Source organism: Centroberyx affinis, unplaced genomic scaffold (assembly GCF_046629955.1).
Source record: "Centroberyx affinis isolate AG114_WGS23_722 - 3 ecotype Tasmania unplaced genomic scaffold, CSIRO-AGI_Caff_v1 ptg002339l_1, whole genome shotgun sequence".
Classification (NCBI taxonomy): Eukaryota; Metazoa; Chordata; class Actinopteri; order Beryciformes; family Berycidae; genus Centroberyx; species Centroberyx affinis.
The window spans coordinates 55,788-68,734 of record NW_027280606.1 but is presented as its reverse complement, the minus strand read 5'-3'; the positions used below and the strand labels follow the sequence as shown (position 1 = coordinate 68,734).

Below are 12,947 nucleotides of genomic sequence, written 5' to 3'. Positions count from 1 at the left end.
ACCTTAGTTACTGTTAGACCATGTTCAAGAATGTTCCATGGCAGAAATTGAGAGACTGTTCCTCAAGAAAAAAAAAATCTGTTTGAAAGATTAATGTGAAACAAATGTGAGAATGAATGCCTTGCTGTCAATGTTTCAGTGATGCTTCAATGTTTATTTCTGTGAAGTTGTTTAGAACGCATGTTAATAGAGACAAGTCACTTAGAATTTGAGTAAAAGGAACAGTACATGTGATAAAGTACAAGTAACTTTATTAGAGATATGGCTTATTACAATTGACATGAGTTATTGTGACTGACATGTCTTAACAGACTCAAAGGAAGGGAGGTGTGTTGAAATGGCACTATTTCATGTGTGCAGAGCGTAAGGACACTTGATATGACGTCATCAGTAAGTGATGCGACTAACGAAGTTAGTTCGAGTGCCCAGGTGAAGTCAGTCTCCGGTGTTATGTTGGCGAATAATGTTTATACAATAAAGTAAGTGAACATGTATAAGCCTCCAGCTCACTACTGTCAACACATAACACTACATTTGCTAGGATAATTTGGCTACTACAGCATAAAAAGGTGCGTATGAAAATTTAAGGGTTGCTATGGTGACAACACAAGTCTGGACATTCAGGCCATAAAGTGTGTCACACTTGAGAACTGCGCAGATGTGTCTGTTGCACAAGTGTGTAGCACACTGTCAAAACTCAACTGAAAGCTAACAAGGTTAACGTAGCTTTATCGAAGATTGTACTTCTCTTGCTAGCTTTCTAGTCAACATTAGCATGTTAGCAATCCATGTCAGCAATGGAAAAGCTCCTTTGGTTCCTTCTGTAAAACCTCTACTCTCAGTGACTTGCCGTAAGTGGGTTTATACGGAAGCTAGCCCAACGGTTCACATAAAAATGGCCGCCGCTCTGACCGTCCAGTAACATTGATTTGAATGGGAATGACCGTTCTATCCATTCAGGGTCTGTGGTTCAAGAACTGTATTGCTAAGTGGAAAAATAACATTTACAAAACATTTTTTACAAAAGCAACCCACAAGAGGCTGTGATTTACAGTGATTTTAGAGGCTATTCCTCCACTTTGCATTGCACCTATGCTGTTTAGCTGTTCTAAAATCACCATAAACCACTGTCTCTCGTGGCTTATTGCCTTGGTTAAGTGTGGAATGGAAAGTCATGTTACAATGTTGACTACGCACATATATGGTGCTCGTTCCTGACATTGAAAAAAGAACTTTTAAAGGAGCATTAAGTAATCTACAACATCGACAGGTCTCTGGCACAGTCTACGGTGGCCTGTAATTGACACAGATAATAAAGTCACATTTTCACAATAGAGAGTAAGCTAGCTATTTAGAGCAGAGATCCAACAGAAAACTCTGGTGACAGTATGGGCTAGAAAAAAGACTTTTGAAAGCCAGATCTCAGCAGCTGGTGAAGTAATGATTGAATCCTTGGTATTGATCAACAACCCTATCAGTCCCCACAGATACAGTATATTATGGTCGTTTTTCTATAGGGCAGTAACAGTCTTACTTATTGCACCTTGAAACAGTGCATTTGATGTTTTTTTTTCTTATAAGACATTTAGAATTTAGTTTGTCTTTTCAACAACATCATTATCAGATTTAGAAGTATACTGGTGCCATGGTCAGAGGTGGAAAGAGTACTGGAATGTCCTACTCAAATACAACTACTGTGACTTTGTTGATATTTTTCTTAAGTAGAAGTAAGTACTGCAGTACAAATTGTTACTGAGTTGCTTTTTAGAAAAGACAATGTTGTCAGCTGTGATCTTTCCCATGTGATTCCAAAAGGATGACAGGACAGAGTTCAAACTAGATTCTTTTCATTGGGAAATTTGGAAAGTGCAAAATAAAGTGCACAAACAAAGTAAAGCCAGATTCTTCTTCTCTTCTTTGCTGACTGATCGCTCACTGTGAATGGCTCCACAGTTTGTTCATTTACGTTGGTCCAGTTTCTGATGCTGATGGAGCTTTGTAATGAATGTGATGTAGATTGTAGTTAAGTGCAATACTTCAGTAAAAAGATACTTAAGTCAAAGTAAAATGATTGACTTTAAAAAATACTCAAGTACACAAAAAAGCTACTCAATTACAAAAACACAAGTAAATGTAATTAGTTACTTCCACCTTATTGGCCATGGTTTTACTGAGTGAGGGTGAGGCAGCACTTCCATTTTAAGATGAGTATTATCCTCATTGTGAAATAATAGACATTTATCTTCCACCTTCCCCTCACCGTTTACCCGAGCGAGCGAGCAGTAAGAGATGACACCCGGAGAAAGAAAGACGGAGGACGATAGACGGCAAGAAAACAAAAGACGAGACATAAAGAGATAAGAAGAGGAGAAGAAAGGCGCTCTCAGTCACAACACAGCAACATCAGCATCATACCTTCCAATCTCCTGCCGGCATCAGCTGCTCACAGTTTTCCTGCCGAGAGAGAGAGAGACAGAGAGAACGAGGTAGGCACAGAAAGAGAAAAAAAGACAGAAAAAGACAGGCCAAGAGAGAGAGAAAAAAAAAAGTTAGTTTAATCACACTCGCACACGTCTTCCTCACACATTAAAGGGAGCTTCCACTGCACCAGGCGACAGAGTGTCGGAGCTGAGGGCCGCTGGATTTACAGAAGAGCAACACAAGCTGTGCACTGCAGGTCCACATCAGATGAAACCCAGGTTCCCACAAGCATCTTAGCAGTGTAATAATAGTCATCTTCTATACCAGTGTGCACTAGAAAGAGATGAGTTGTAAAGGTTGATTTGTCTCTGTACACACACACACACACACAAATACATACAAATGTGTTGAAAAATGACATAACATGTTAAAGATGCTGAAGTTTGTTATTTGAACATATTATGTTGTGCCCAAGAACTTGAATGGATAGAAGGGTCATTCCCTTTCGAATTAACGTTCCTGCATGGTTGGAGCGGGAGCATTTCTATGTTCCCAGGGTCCTATGTTCCCAGGTCCTATGTTCCCCAGATTTATATGGCACATAATGGGAACATGACAAAGGGTCCTATGTTCCCATGTTTAACCCTAACCCTAACCCTAACCCTCTGTTCTGTGAAACAGTTGTGGTCAGAGCTCTGGGTAAACATCTACACACAACCAACCTAACCCTAACCCTAACAACTAACCATATTAAGCGAATACAGGTTCTCATTATGTGCTATATAGAGCTGGGAAACATAGGATCCTGGGTGAGCACATACGTAGAACTGGGGAACATAGGACCCTTTGTCATGTTCCCTTTATGTGCCATATAAATCTGGGGAACATAGGACCCTGGGGACATAGAACCCTGGGAACATAGGATCCTGGAAACACAGGAATGACAGCGGCCATTTTTATGTGAACCGTTGAGCTAGATTCCGTATAAACTGACTTACGGCAACTCTCTGAGGCGAGAGGTTTTGCAGCGAGGACCAAAAGGACCTTCTTCGTTGCCTTGCTGCCATAATATGCCATGTTGACTAGAAGAGCTAGCGAGAGAAGTACAATCTTTGATAATGCTATGTTAACCTCATCGCTAACGTTAGCTTTCAGTTTGCTAAGCGCTCGTGCAACAGACACATCTGCAACGTTCTCAAGCATGTGTGATGGACTTTACGGCCTTCATGCCCAGACCTGCGTTGTCACCATAGCAACTAACCCTTGAAATCAACATTTTATCAGAGGTGGAAAGTAACTAAGTACATTTACTCGAATACTGTACTTAAGTACAATTTTGAGGTACTTGTACTTTACTTGAGTATTACCATTTTATGCCACTTTATACTTCTACTCTACTACATTTCAGAGGGAAATATTGTACTTTTTACTCCACTACGTTTATTTGATAACTTAAGTTACTAGTTACTTTGCAGATTCAGATTATTAATACAAAATATAATCAACTAATAAATTGTGATGTATTATTATAGATTACTGTAAGCTACCCAGCAGTATATAAAGTAGTGGAAATCAGCCCCACCTTTTCCAGCTGCAACATTAAAGTGATTCTTACACATAATGCATCAATAATTATAAATTCAATAATATAATATATACTGTATTATTCTGAAATGGGCCATTCTGCATAATTAGTGCTTTTACTTTTGTTGCTTTAAGTACATTTTGATGCTAATACTTTTGTTCTTTTACTTAAGTAATATTTTGAATGCAGGACTTTTATACTGTGGTATTTCTACTTTTACTTAAGTAAAAGATCTGAGTACTTCTTCCACCACTGCATTTTATACTGTGCCAAATTACCATGGCAAACAGTGGAAGGACTGTTCTACCCATCAAGTTCTGTGGTTGTGCCTGTATGTAGGCAGTCAGAATGCTTGCAAAGCATCTGACAAATGGCGTATATTATATTTCAACACAACAGTATGTGCTAAGTTTGTGACAAATAAACCTGTCATTTCAATGCATCTCTTTCAAGACAGTGGATAAAGATAACATACTAAAATGCATGTGAGAGACTGGGAACAGATCAGTGGTTACAAGTGAGGGAAGATGGCAGCTTACAACAGGAAGAGAGAGAGCAGTAGTGCCCGGAACCCACGAAAGCAAATCACCTCATAATTATCTTATCAGTTTGATCACTTGGCTGCTCAGAGACACTGTTTGAAGACAAGCTGGCTTCCAGTAGAAGTGACAGGCTTACTAACCCCAGCCAAGGTTTTTCAGTATTTGATTAGTGTCAGACCTAGACAAAATATTGTTTGGATCCATTGTGAATCCTTGAAGAAACATAAGGAGTACTTGTTTCTTATCTTGCAGGTTGCAGGATATTAAACTGGTTGACATCCAAAGTAGTCCAAATGTCTGACACCATATTAAAATGTTTATTTTGGTTGTTGTTTTTTTCAGTTTCTTTTTTATGATTTTGGGGAGCTGGGCCCTGACCCTTTCTCTAGAAAGAGATGTATTGAAATAACACAGATTTTTCAGCTAAACACACACTGATGTGTTGTTCTTTAACATGGGTGGTGTCATTTTTCAGCACATCAGCAGGAGTGTGTTCAAGGACAACGCAACCTGTGTTATTTCAACACGTCCCTGAAGAGTTTATTCCTACTCTGCTGCCTCTGCACAGGTCACAGCAGAACAGGAACACACAGACATCTGGGCAAAAAAACACACTGAGGGCATGCACGAGGCGGAACCTCCTGCACGAGGTTCCACATCAGTCAGAGCACTGTTAGATATACAGATGTCACACTGGTTCCTATGTGGATTCAACAGACAAAAGTGAGTTCTTAATTTGTGAGTTCACAAGAAAAGTGATTGCTGAAAGAAAACATGACGGGATTAAAGATGGGTTATGTGAAATTCGTAAGGAAGTGAAAGATGAGGACAGGGAAAAAAAAAGAAAGACAGCAAAGAAAGACAAATTGTGCGTTATTAACATTGAAGAGGACAGGAAGGGAATGGAAAGGGTCAGACACCTAGACACACCTAGAGAGAGAGAGAGGTCAGCTCTTCATGCACTAACCAACAGGACCTGAAGCTGCCCTAGGAAGAAAACAACAACATCTAATGATGTTGGATGGGCTGTCAACAATTTCCAATCTGCTGACATCATCAGAGGGAAAAACTGATGGTTTTATATCATTGTCTTATTTCAAAAAGATGTACTACTGATAGGGCAACTTCACTCCATGTGGATTTCATGCATTGCTGTTTTCTGAGGGAAAATGTTACTGATGACAGTAGGGTGGTCGGACCAGCAGGTGGCACTCTTCTCTTTATTATAACTCCCCATAATACTGAATCTACAGTATGTGATTGCAGCTGCTCAGCATAGTGGGAAAGAGCACTGTGGAGGATAGTATGTGACTTTGACACTAAATGTTTGGTTTGTCATTCTTTGATAAACTTGAAGCCCGGTGTCTCCCACCAAATGTTTAGATTGTGTGACACAAAAACTCCATTGAAACCAATTGAAATTGTTTAGGTGGTCCTCCTTCAGCCAGGATTCCACCCATCCTGCCTGCTTAATGGCAACCCCTTGCAGTATGATCAGTCTTTGGATGAAGGAGCATGTGTGTGCCGGGTATGGGTTGGGTTGCGTATGACTGCATTAACTCAATGATAGGGCACTGTGGAGATGTGTTGGATGTAGTTGCAGCACCGCTCTCTGAAGTCAGATGCTGCTTTTTGCTGCTGTGATGTGTTTGCTTGTCTCAGATCTTGGAGTCTCTTAGTCTGGAGGCTGGTTTCTTGGATGTGGATTTGTCCTAGTTCTAGGCTTTCCGAAAGGATCTCTACTAAAAAGCCAAATTACTCCTGCACTAAATTTAATTCATCTAGTCCACGGGGGTCAGAAGACAGACTTAATTAAATCTGATCCTGGTGATGCTATGAATGGAGTTCTCCAGTGGGGGGAAAATTCTAGTTTAGCACCAACCAGTGATATTTGCATATGAAGTAAGGCTGCTAGACAATAAACAAGGCTGTGCTCTGAGTGTTCTGCTTTCACTTCTTTTCTGTTCTTGTGTCCAGTTCTGCTGTATGCAGGGATGTCAATTCAGTAAAAACTTAGCTAGGGAAAAGGAAAAAGTCCCTGGATATAAGTTGCCACCAAAACTCCCAAACCAACTCATATCCCTTAAATTTCTGGGGACAAAGTTATTATTATAAATTATTATTTGGCCAGTGTGATAAATTGTTAGATGTAGGTCAGCTCATTCAGATGGGGACACTCAAATAAGTTCTCAGTTTGCTTTCAAATCGCCAGGTTAGATCCTTACCCTAACATCTGAATTCCCAATGACACTGCATTGCACTGAAAAGGGGCTTGCCAAATTAGGAGCCTGGGGACCCCCATCTGTGAGACAACTGGGCGGGACCCATGTTTCACCAAGCTCCTCCCCAATGACTCCTCGAATTTGAGCACGTCTTACAGACAAATCTATAGCAAATACTACATATTCAGTAAATTAATAGGCTACAGTTTGTCTCACAGACATTTTGACCTAGCATGTCTTGGAGACAACTCCATAAGCAATGGCCAAGTCCAGCTGTTGTAGCCTTTACTTGCCTAACAGACAACAACTAAGCAATTAACTACGCCATTGCTTATGGAGTTGTCTCCAAGACATGCTAGGTCAAAATGTCTGCAAGACAAACAGTATTAGCTTACTAAATAAAAGGTGTTTGTCATAGATTTGGCCGTAAGATGCTGAACTGATTGCTAAGTTGTTGTCTGTTAGTCAAGTAAAGGCGACAGCTGGACTTTACCATCGCTTATGGAGTTGCCTCCAAGACATGCTAGGTCAAAATGTCTGCAAAACAAACAGCAGCCTATATTAATTTAAGAGTAAGAGGTGTTTGCTATAGATTCGTCTGTAAGACGTGCTCAAATTCGAGGAGTCATTGACCCAGCGGGACCTGGCAATTCCGGCTCTGGAACCAATTCAAACTTTTTGCCTATGATCACAGTACTCCCCGTGGGGTAGAGAAATACATATTTTACTGTTGAAAATGGGTGGCATTTCCCTTTCAAGGAATAGCTTGCCCCAAAATGAAAATTCTCTCATTATCAACTCACCCTCAAGTCAGTCAAAACACAAATGAAGTTTGTATGTCCACATAACACATAGTGAGTTAGCAAGCTTGGCTCCATTTCAGCCTTTTCAAAAACAAATGAAGTGGCTGGGAACTGGTTCTTTAGAGTGCCAAACGATTGCACTGTTGGTTCAAATGTACAATATTTACCTCATTATCTCCTAGATTTTTCTCACAGATGATTTGTTCTACAACCCACCAACAGTCACTCTAAAGTAGCAAGCAGAAAGAACCAGTTCCAGGCCACTTCTGTTGTTTTGGAGAAGGCTGACACAGAGCTCTGCTAGCTAACTCGTTGTGTGTTATATTGACATATAAACTTCACTGGTGTTTTGACTGACATGAGGTGAGTAGATGAGAGAATTTTCTTTTTGGGGTGAAGTATTCCTTTAAGCTAAGGTATTGCGAGTGTCACACCTTGCCATAGCTAGTTGATGCTACCTGACACAAGGACAGAAAGGACAGTTCTCTGTTCTGGTGTTTCTGTTTTCTGTTCAGCTGGGTATGTTCTGTTCTCTGTTCTGGTGTTTCTGTTTTCTGTTCAGCTGGGTATGTTCTGTTCTCTGTTCTGGTGTTTCTGTTTTCTCTTTGGCTAAGTGTGTTCAGTTATCTGTTCTGGTGTTTCTGTTTTCTCTTTGGCTAAGTGTGTTCAGTTCTCTGTTCTGGTGTTTCTGTTTTCTCTTTGGCAAACTGTGTTCAGTTCTCTGTTCTGGTGTTTCTGTTTTCTCTTTGGCAGTTCTCTGCTCTGGTGTTTCTGTTTTCTGTTGAACTGAATGCATTCAGTTCACTAATCTGGTGTTTCTGTTTTCTATTCGGCTAATGTATTCAATTTGCTAATCTGGTGTTCCTGTTTTCCATTTGGCTGAATGTATTCAGTTTGCAATATTGTGTTTCTGTTTCTGTTCAACTGAATGTATTCAGTTCACTAATCTGGTGTTTCTGTTTTCTATTCAGTTGAGTGTATTCAGTTTGCTAATCTGGTGTTTCTGTTTTCTAGTCGGCTGAATGTATTCAATTCGCTATCGTGTTTCTGTTTTCTATTTGGCTGAGTGTATTCAGTTCTCTATTCTGGTCTGTGGACTGAGTTTGAGGTTCTGTGTTATGGCAGTCTGGTGTTTCTGGTGGTACTGGTGGTTCTGGTAGTTACCGGGATGACCCCGCTGGTCCGACGGCGGGTCTGGCGGAGCCAGTGCCGCGCGATGACATGCCAGCGGTGAGTGGGGCGGCTGGGGGGAGGGGGGTGGGGGAGAGGCGCGGGGCCGGTGGGGCCGGCGGGGCAGGGGAGCCCCCCCGACGCCTCCTCTCCTCTATCCTGCTGTGTTATGAAACAACAAGCACAACAAGATGGGTTATTGGGTCAAGACCAGGGGCAGAAAAAATACCAACATAGCATACTCAAGTACAAGTACTGAAGAAGTAGATGTTTCCTAGTACTGATGGCACTACACTGATGTTACTGTAACATTACGAGTAGAAGTACACTGTTGCTGAAAATTTACTTAAGTCAAGTTTGATGCAGATCATTCATGATTTTACAATTTCTGAGGCGATGTTATGGAGAACCTACAAAATATGCACTCATAACGGATGCTTGCACAGTGTTGTATTATAATAAATGACAACACTGAGGAAAGGTAACCTCAGAAAGGCTGCCATTAAGAGTCCAAAATGTCCAAAGATGGCTGGATGGATGGATGGATGGTAACTGAAGCCTTCCTTCCCTTTTTGTCAGAGAGGAATAAAGAGGAGCCATTTGTGGGCCAAGGGATGGAGGAAAACCAGTCGAAGTAGATCATCCACCAGCTCCAGAGCGGAAGCTTGCTGCATTCACGTCAGATGGGAAATACCTGCTGTATTTTTGGTTGTCATTGCAATGGTTGATTTGCTGTAAATCATGAAGTCAAATATATCACTCTCTAAGTGCATGTGTGTTCAGTGTGAAAAAAGTGATCAGGAGCAACCAAAGTCGACAGAAAACTTCAGTCATGGTGTCTTGACGGCCTCAAACCAGTTTTATACAAGTGAAAACATCTAAGTCGTTGCTTCTAACCATCAAGTCATCTCTGTTGTTCCCATATGACGTGAACGCAGCAGCATGACTTCCAGCGAGCCAGCCCGGTGCTTTACTAGTTTGGTGCCAGGAGGTAATCACTCAGTAAATGTGCTAAAAGGTCACTAACACATTGTTGCACAACACCAGAGAGCAACGGAAAGAACACAAGTTTAAATGAGCTGGAGGAAGAGAGAGGCAGAAAATAAAACGTGATGTGCGTCTACGCCACAGTCATCTTTGACAGAACGATAAAACGATAGGCCCGTTGAGTCACGCAAACATGTAACTCGATCGATGCTGTGGTCGATGGCCTCGATTATTTACGAGCAGTGAGTCGTAAATGAGCGGGCTTAATGAGCAGATCAATAGCGTGACTTACAAGAATTACTCATTTATATTGACGTAACCCATATTACTTCCAAAAAACCTATTGAGTCAGAGTCAAGTGGATACAGTTAGAATCACAGATTTATCATATTGGTGCAGGCGTACTTTTCTTTCACTGACTAAAGCGGTAACACATTGAGTCAGTACATTGGCCTCTCCGGTAATCATTTGCCACTTCATACAGATTCACCAGAAATACACTAGAAACTAGGTTACTAAGGTTCGTGCTATTATTGCTTGTTCGTGAGTCAGATCCAGATCCGCTCCAAAATTTAATGGGTTCTTCCTTGGCCCATGCAACACCCTTCCACGAAGTTTCATGAAAATCGGGCCAGTAGTTTTTCCGTAATCCTGCTGACAGACAAACAAACAAACAAACAGACGGCACCGCAAACATAACCTCCTTGGCGGAGGTAATAAGTGGTGTGTCAAAGGGAGAGGAATATTCTCCACTTCTTTTTGGCTAGTTCAATATGTTTTCATGGTGTGCTGTGCAGAAATGTTTTTGTCTTCCTTCAATGAACACAGCATTGCTTCTCTTAACGGGCCATTCAGACCATTAATTTCTCTGAGCCTGTGTATTCTGCTGTCTCGGCTCAAGTACCCTTTTTCTACTTTTAAAAATGTCTATATATGTCCAGTGACTGGACAAAAGTATGACTGATTTACCCAATTCACAAAGTCTGTAGGAATACTAGCAACATTGCCTCCCTAAGAAAGTAGTTTGAAAAGTTTAATGAGCCAAACATTTTATTTTTCTGTTATAAATATAGCCTCAAACATTAGCCTTTTTAAAGTAGCTTATCCATCAAGATGACCCGGCATTTCTCCACCGTTTTTATCATTCCTGTAACTAGTGACTCTCGAACATTCAAGAGCCACTGACTCAGTCACAACCTGTTGCTTGGGTAATAGATAAGTGGACCGGAATAAATGGCTTTTACATAACCGCCCACTCCCTATTGCCTTTTTTTTTTTTTTTTGCTTCTCTTTTTGTCCCCCACCTCTCTCTTTCGCGCTCTCTGATCCTCGGCTTAAATGAGTTTTCATCTTTTCAGAGTGTTGTTATCAAAGAGCCACGGTTGGACGGAGCTCATTAATTTCCTCCTCCGCAGGTAAACAACCACATTGTCTAATTATAAACCATCACACATAATGGGCGCAAACATCTCTCTGTTAATACATCAAGACTTTCATGGTGGCGCGTACCGCACACACCAATCAGCACGTACAAACACCTTAACAGGCAGATTAATGAAAAATAACACTATGGTAATAATAATAATACACACGTAGGATATGAATACTCTCTCACATACATTAAAATAACAGCAACAACAATAAGTAACAGCCATGCCAACTGACCATATCTGAGTCGAGTCCTCTCTGCTCAGGCAGTAGGGGCTTCTCCTCCGTGAACTGCTGCTCCTTCATGCCCGCCATCCTGGACAGCAACCTACAATCACCATGGCAACACACACATACACACACACACACACATGCACACCTAAGGTTACACTGTCATTTCATCATGCAGGATACCTTTTGAATCCATGCACGTTGTGTGTGTGTCTGACCCTAGAGAAAAAAATGCATTGTATATTACATGCTGATGGCAGTTCAGTTTCAATTCAGGTGGATGGACTCATATAGTGAAGTCCTTCATGGAGGAATTTCACAAATCCACATTGTGAAATGATGGAAGGAGTCAGTTCATTGATTGTATGTCATACTGAATTGGAATAGTCTGAACAGCCGATGGATGAGGGTTCAAGTGGAGATGAAGGAAATGGAATTGGCAAGATGAGGGTTAGTTCAGTCTAGCTGCAAAGTTGCCCTGCTTCTCTGAAAGATTAAATGGTAAAAAATATACACACCTACACACTAGAATTTAGCGCCAAGTCACTAAAATACTTCAGTTACAGTACTGGTGATGCTGCAGATACAAGCTGGTGGTCCACCTCCCCTGCATTCTCTCCTCTTGGGGTTCCAGCAGCAACAAGTGAGTAAAAAAGTGCAATTTGCATGATGGCTACATCTGTATGCATAAAGAAAGAATAATTAGCCTTGGTCACTATACTGTACCTGGCCTACAGTGGCCTGGAAGTGCAAAACACAACCACATTTAGCAAAGCAAATTAACAAAGTAGACAACAGATTAACATTCCACCAACCAAATTAACAAAATAGAAAACAAAATAACAAAGCAGAAGAACATTTAATTAAACAACATTTGTAAAAACAAATCACAAAACACAACTGGGTTTAATAAAACAAATTAACATTTCACCAACCAAATTAACAAATCACAAATACAGATCTTAATGCTAATGCTAATGTGCTAATGCAAACACACTAATGTTAATATGCTAGTGCTAATGCTAACATGCAAATTCTATTTATGAAGGACCCTAGCATTAGTGTTAGCATGTTGAGACATTAGCATTAACATTAGCACATTATCATTAGTATAAGCATGTTAGTATTAACATGTTAGCATTAGCATTATGCTAGCTAATAGCTAAGTAAGCATTACCATAAGTGTGTTAGCATTAGGGCGCATTAGCATCAACATACTAGCATTAGCATTAAACTAATTTATTCAATTTGTTTTGTGAACTGTTAATCTGTTTTCTGATTTGTACATTTGTATTGTGAAATGTGGTTGTGTTTTCCACTTACAGACAACCTGGCCACATGGTTATAGCTTGATCTCTCTTCCTTAATCAGTATTAGTCTCAGCCTAGTCTACCAGTCCAAAAGTCTTTGATTTGTTAACTGTGCAACTGCTATAATGTGAATACATGCAAGACTGGGCTCCCAGCCCTACGTAGAGCTAAAGCCATCATAGAACTCTCACTTCTTATATTTTTCCTGCCTTACTGCTGGAGTGTTGTTCCACCCACCAAGAGGAATT

At 40.7% G+C, this 12,947-nt stretch overlaps 1 protein-coding gene across 3 annotated transcripts in view; it reads right to left on the bottom strand.

The window, feature by feature from the left end:
- The window catches only part of ndrg4 (NDRG family member 4), a 55,272-nt gene that overhangs the window by 22,902 nt on the left and 19,423 nt on the right, over positions 1–12,947 (bottom strand). For 2 of the 3 annotated variants that reach the window (XM_071533214.1, XM_071533215.1), the window contains exons 2-4: positions 11,396–11,486; positions 8,738–8,887; positions 2,416–2,454 (exon numbers count right to left, since the gene is read on the bottom strand). In XM_071533214.1, coding sequence (XP_071389315.1) covers positions 2,416–2,454; positions 8,738–8,887; positions 11,396–11,486 — 280 coding nt within the window. Of the gene's footprint in view, positions 1–2,415; positions 2,455–8,737; positions 8,906–11,395; positions 11,487–12,947 lie in introns of all 3 variants that reach the window. The other variant, XM_071533213.1, reaches the window with a different exon arrangement.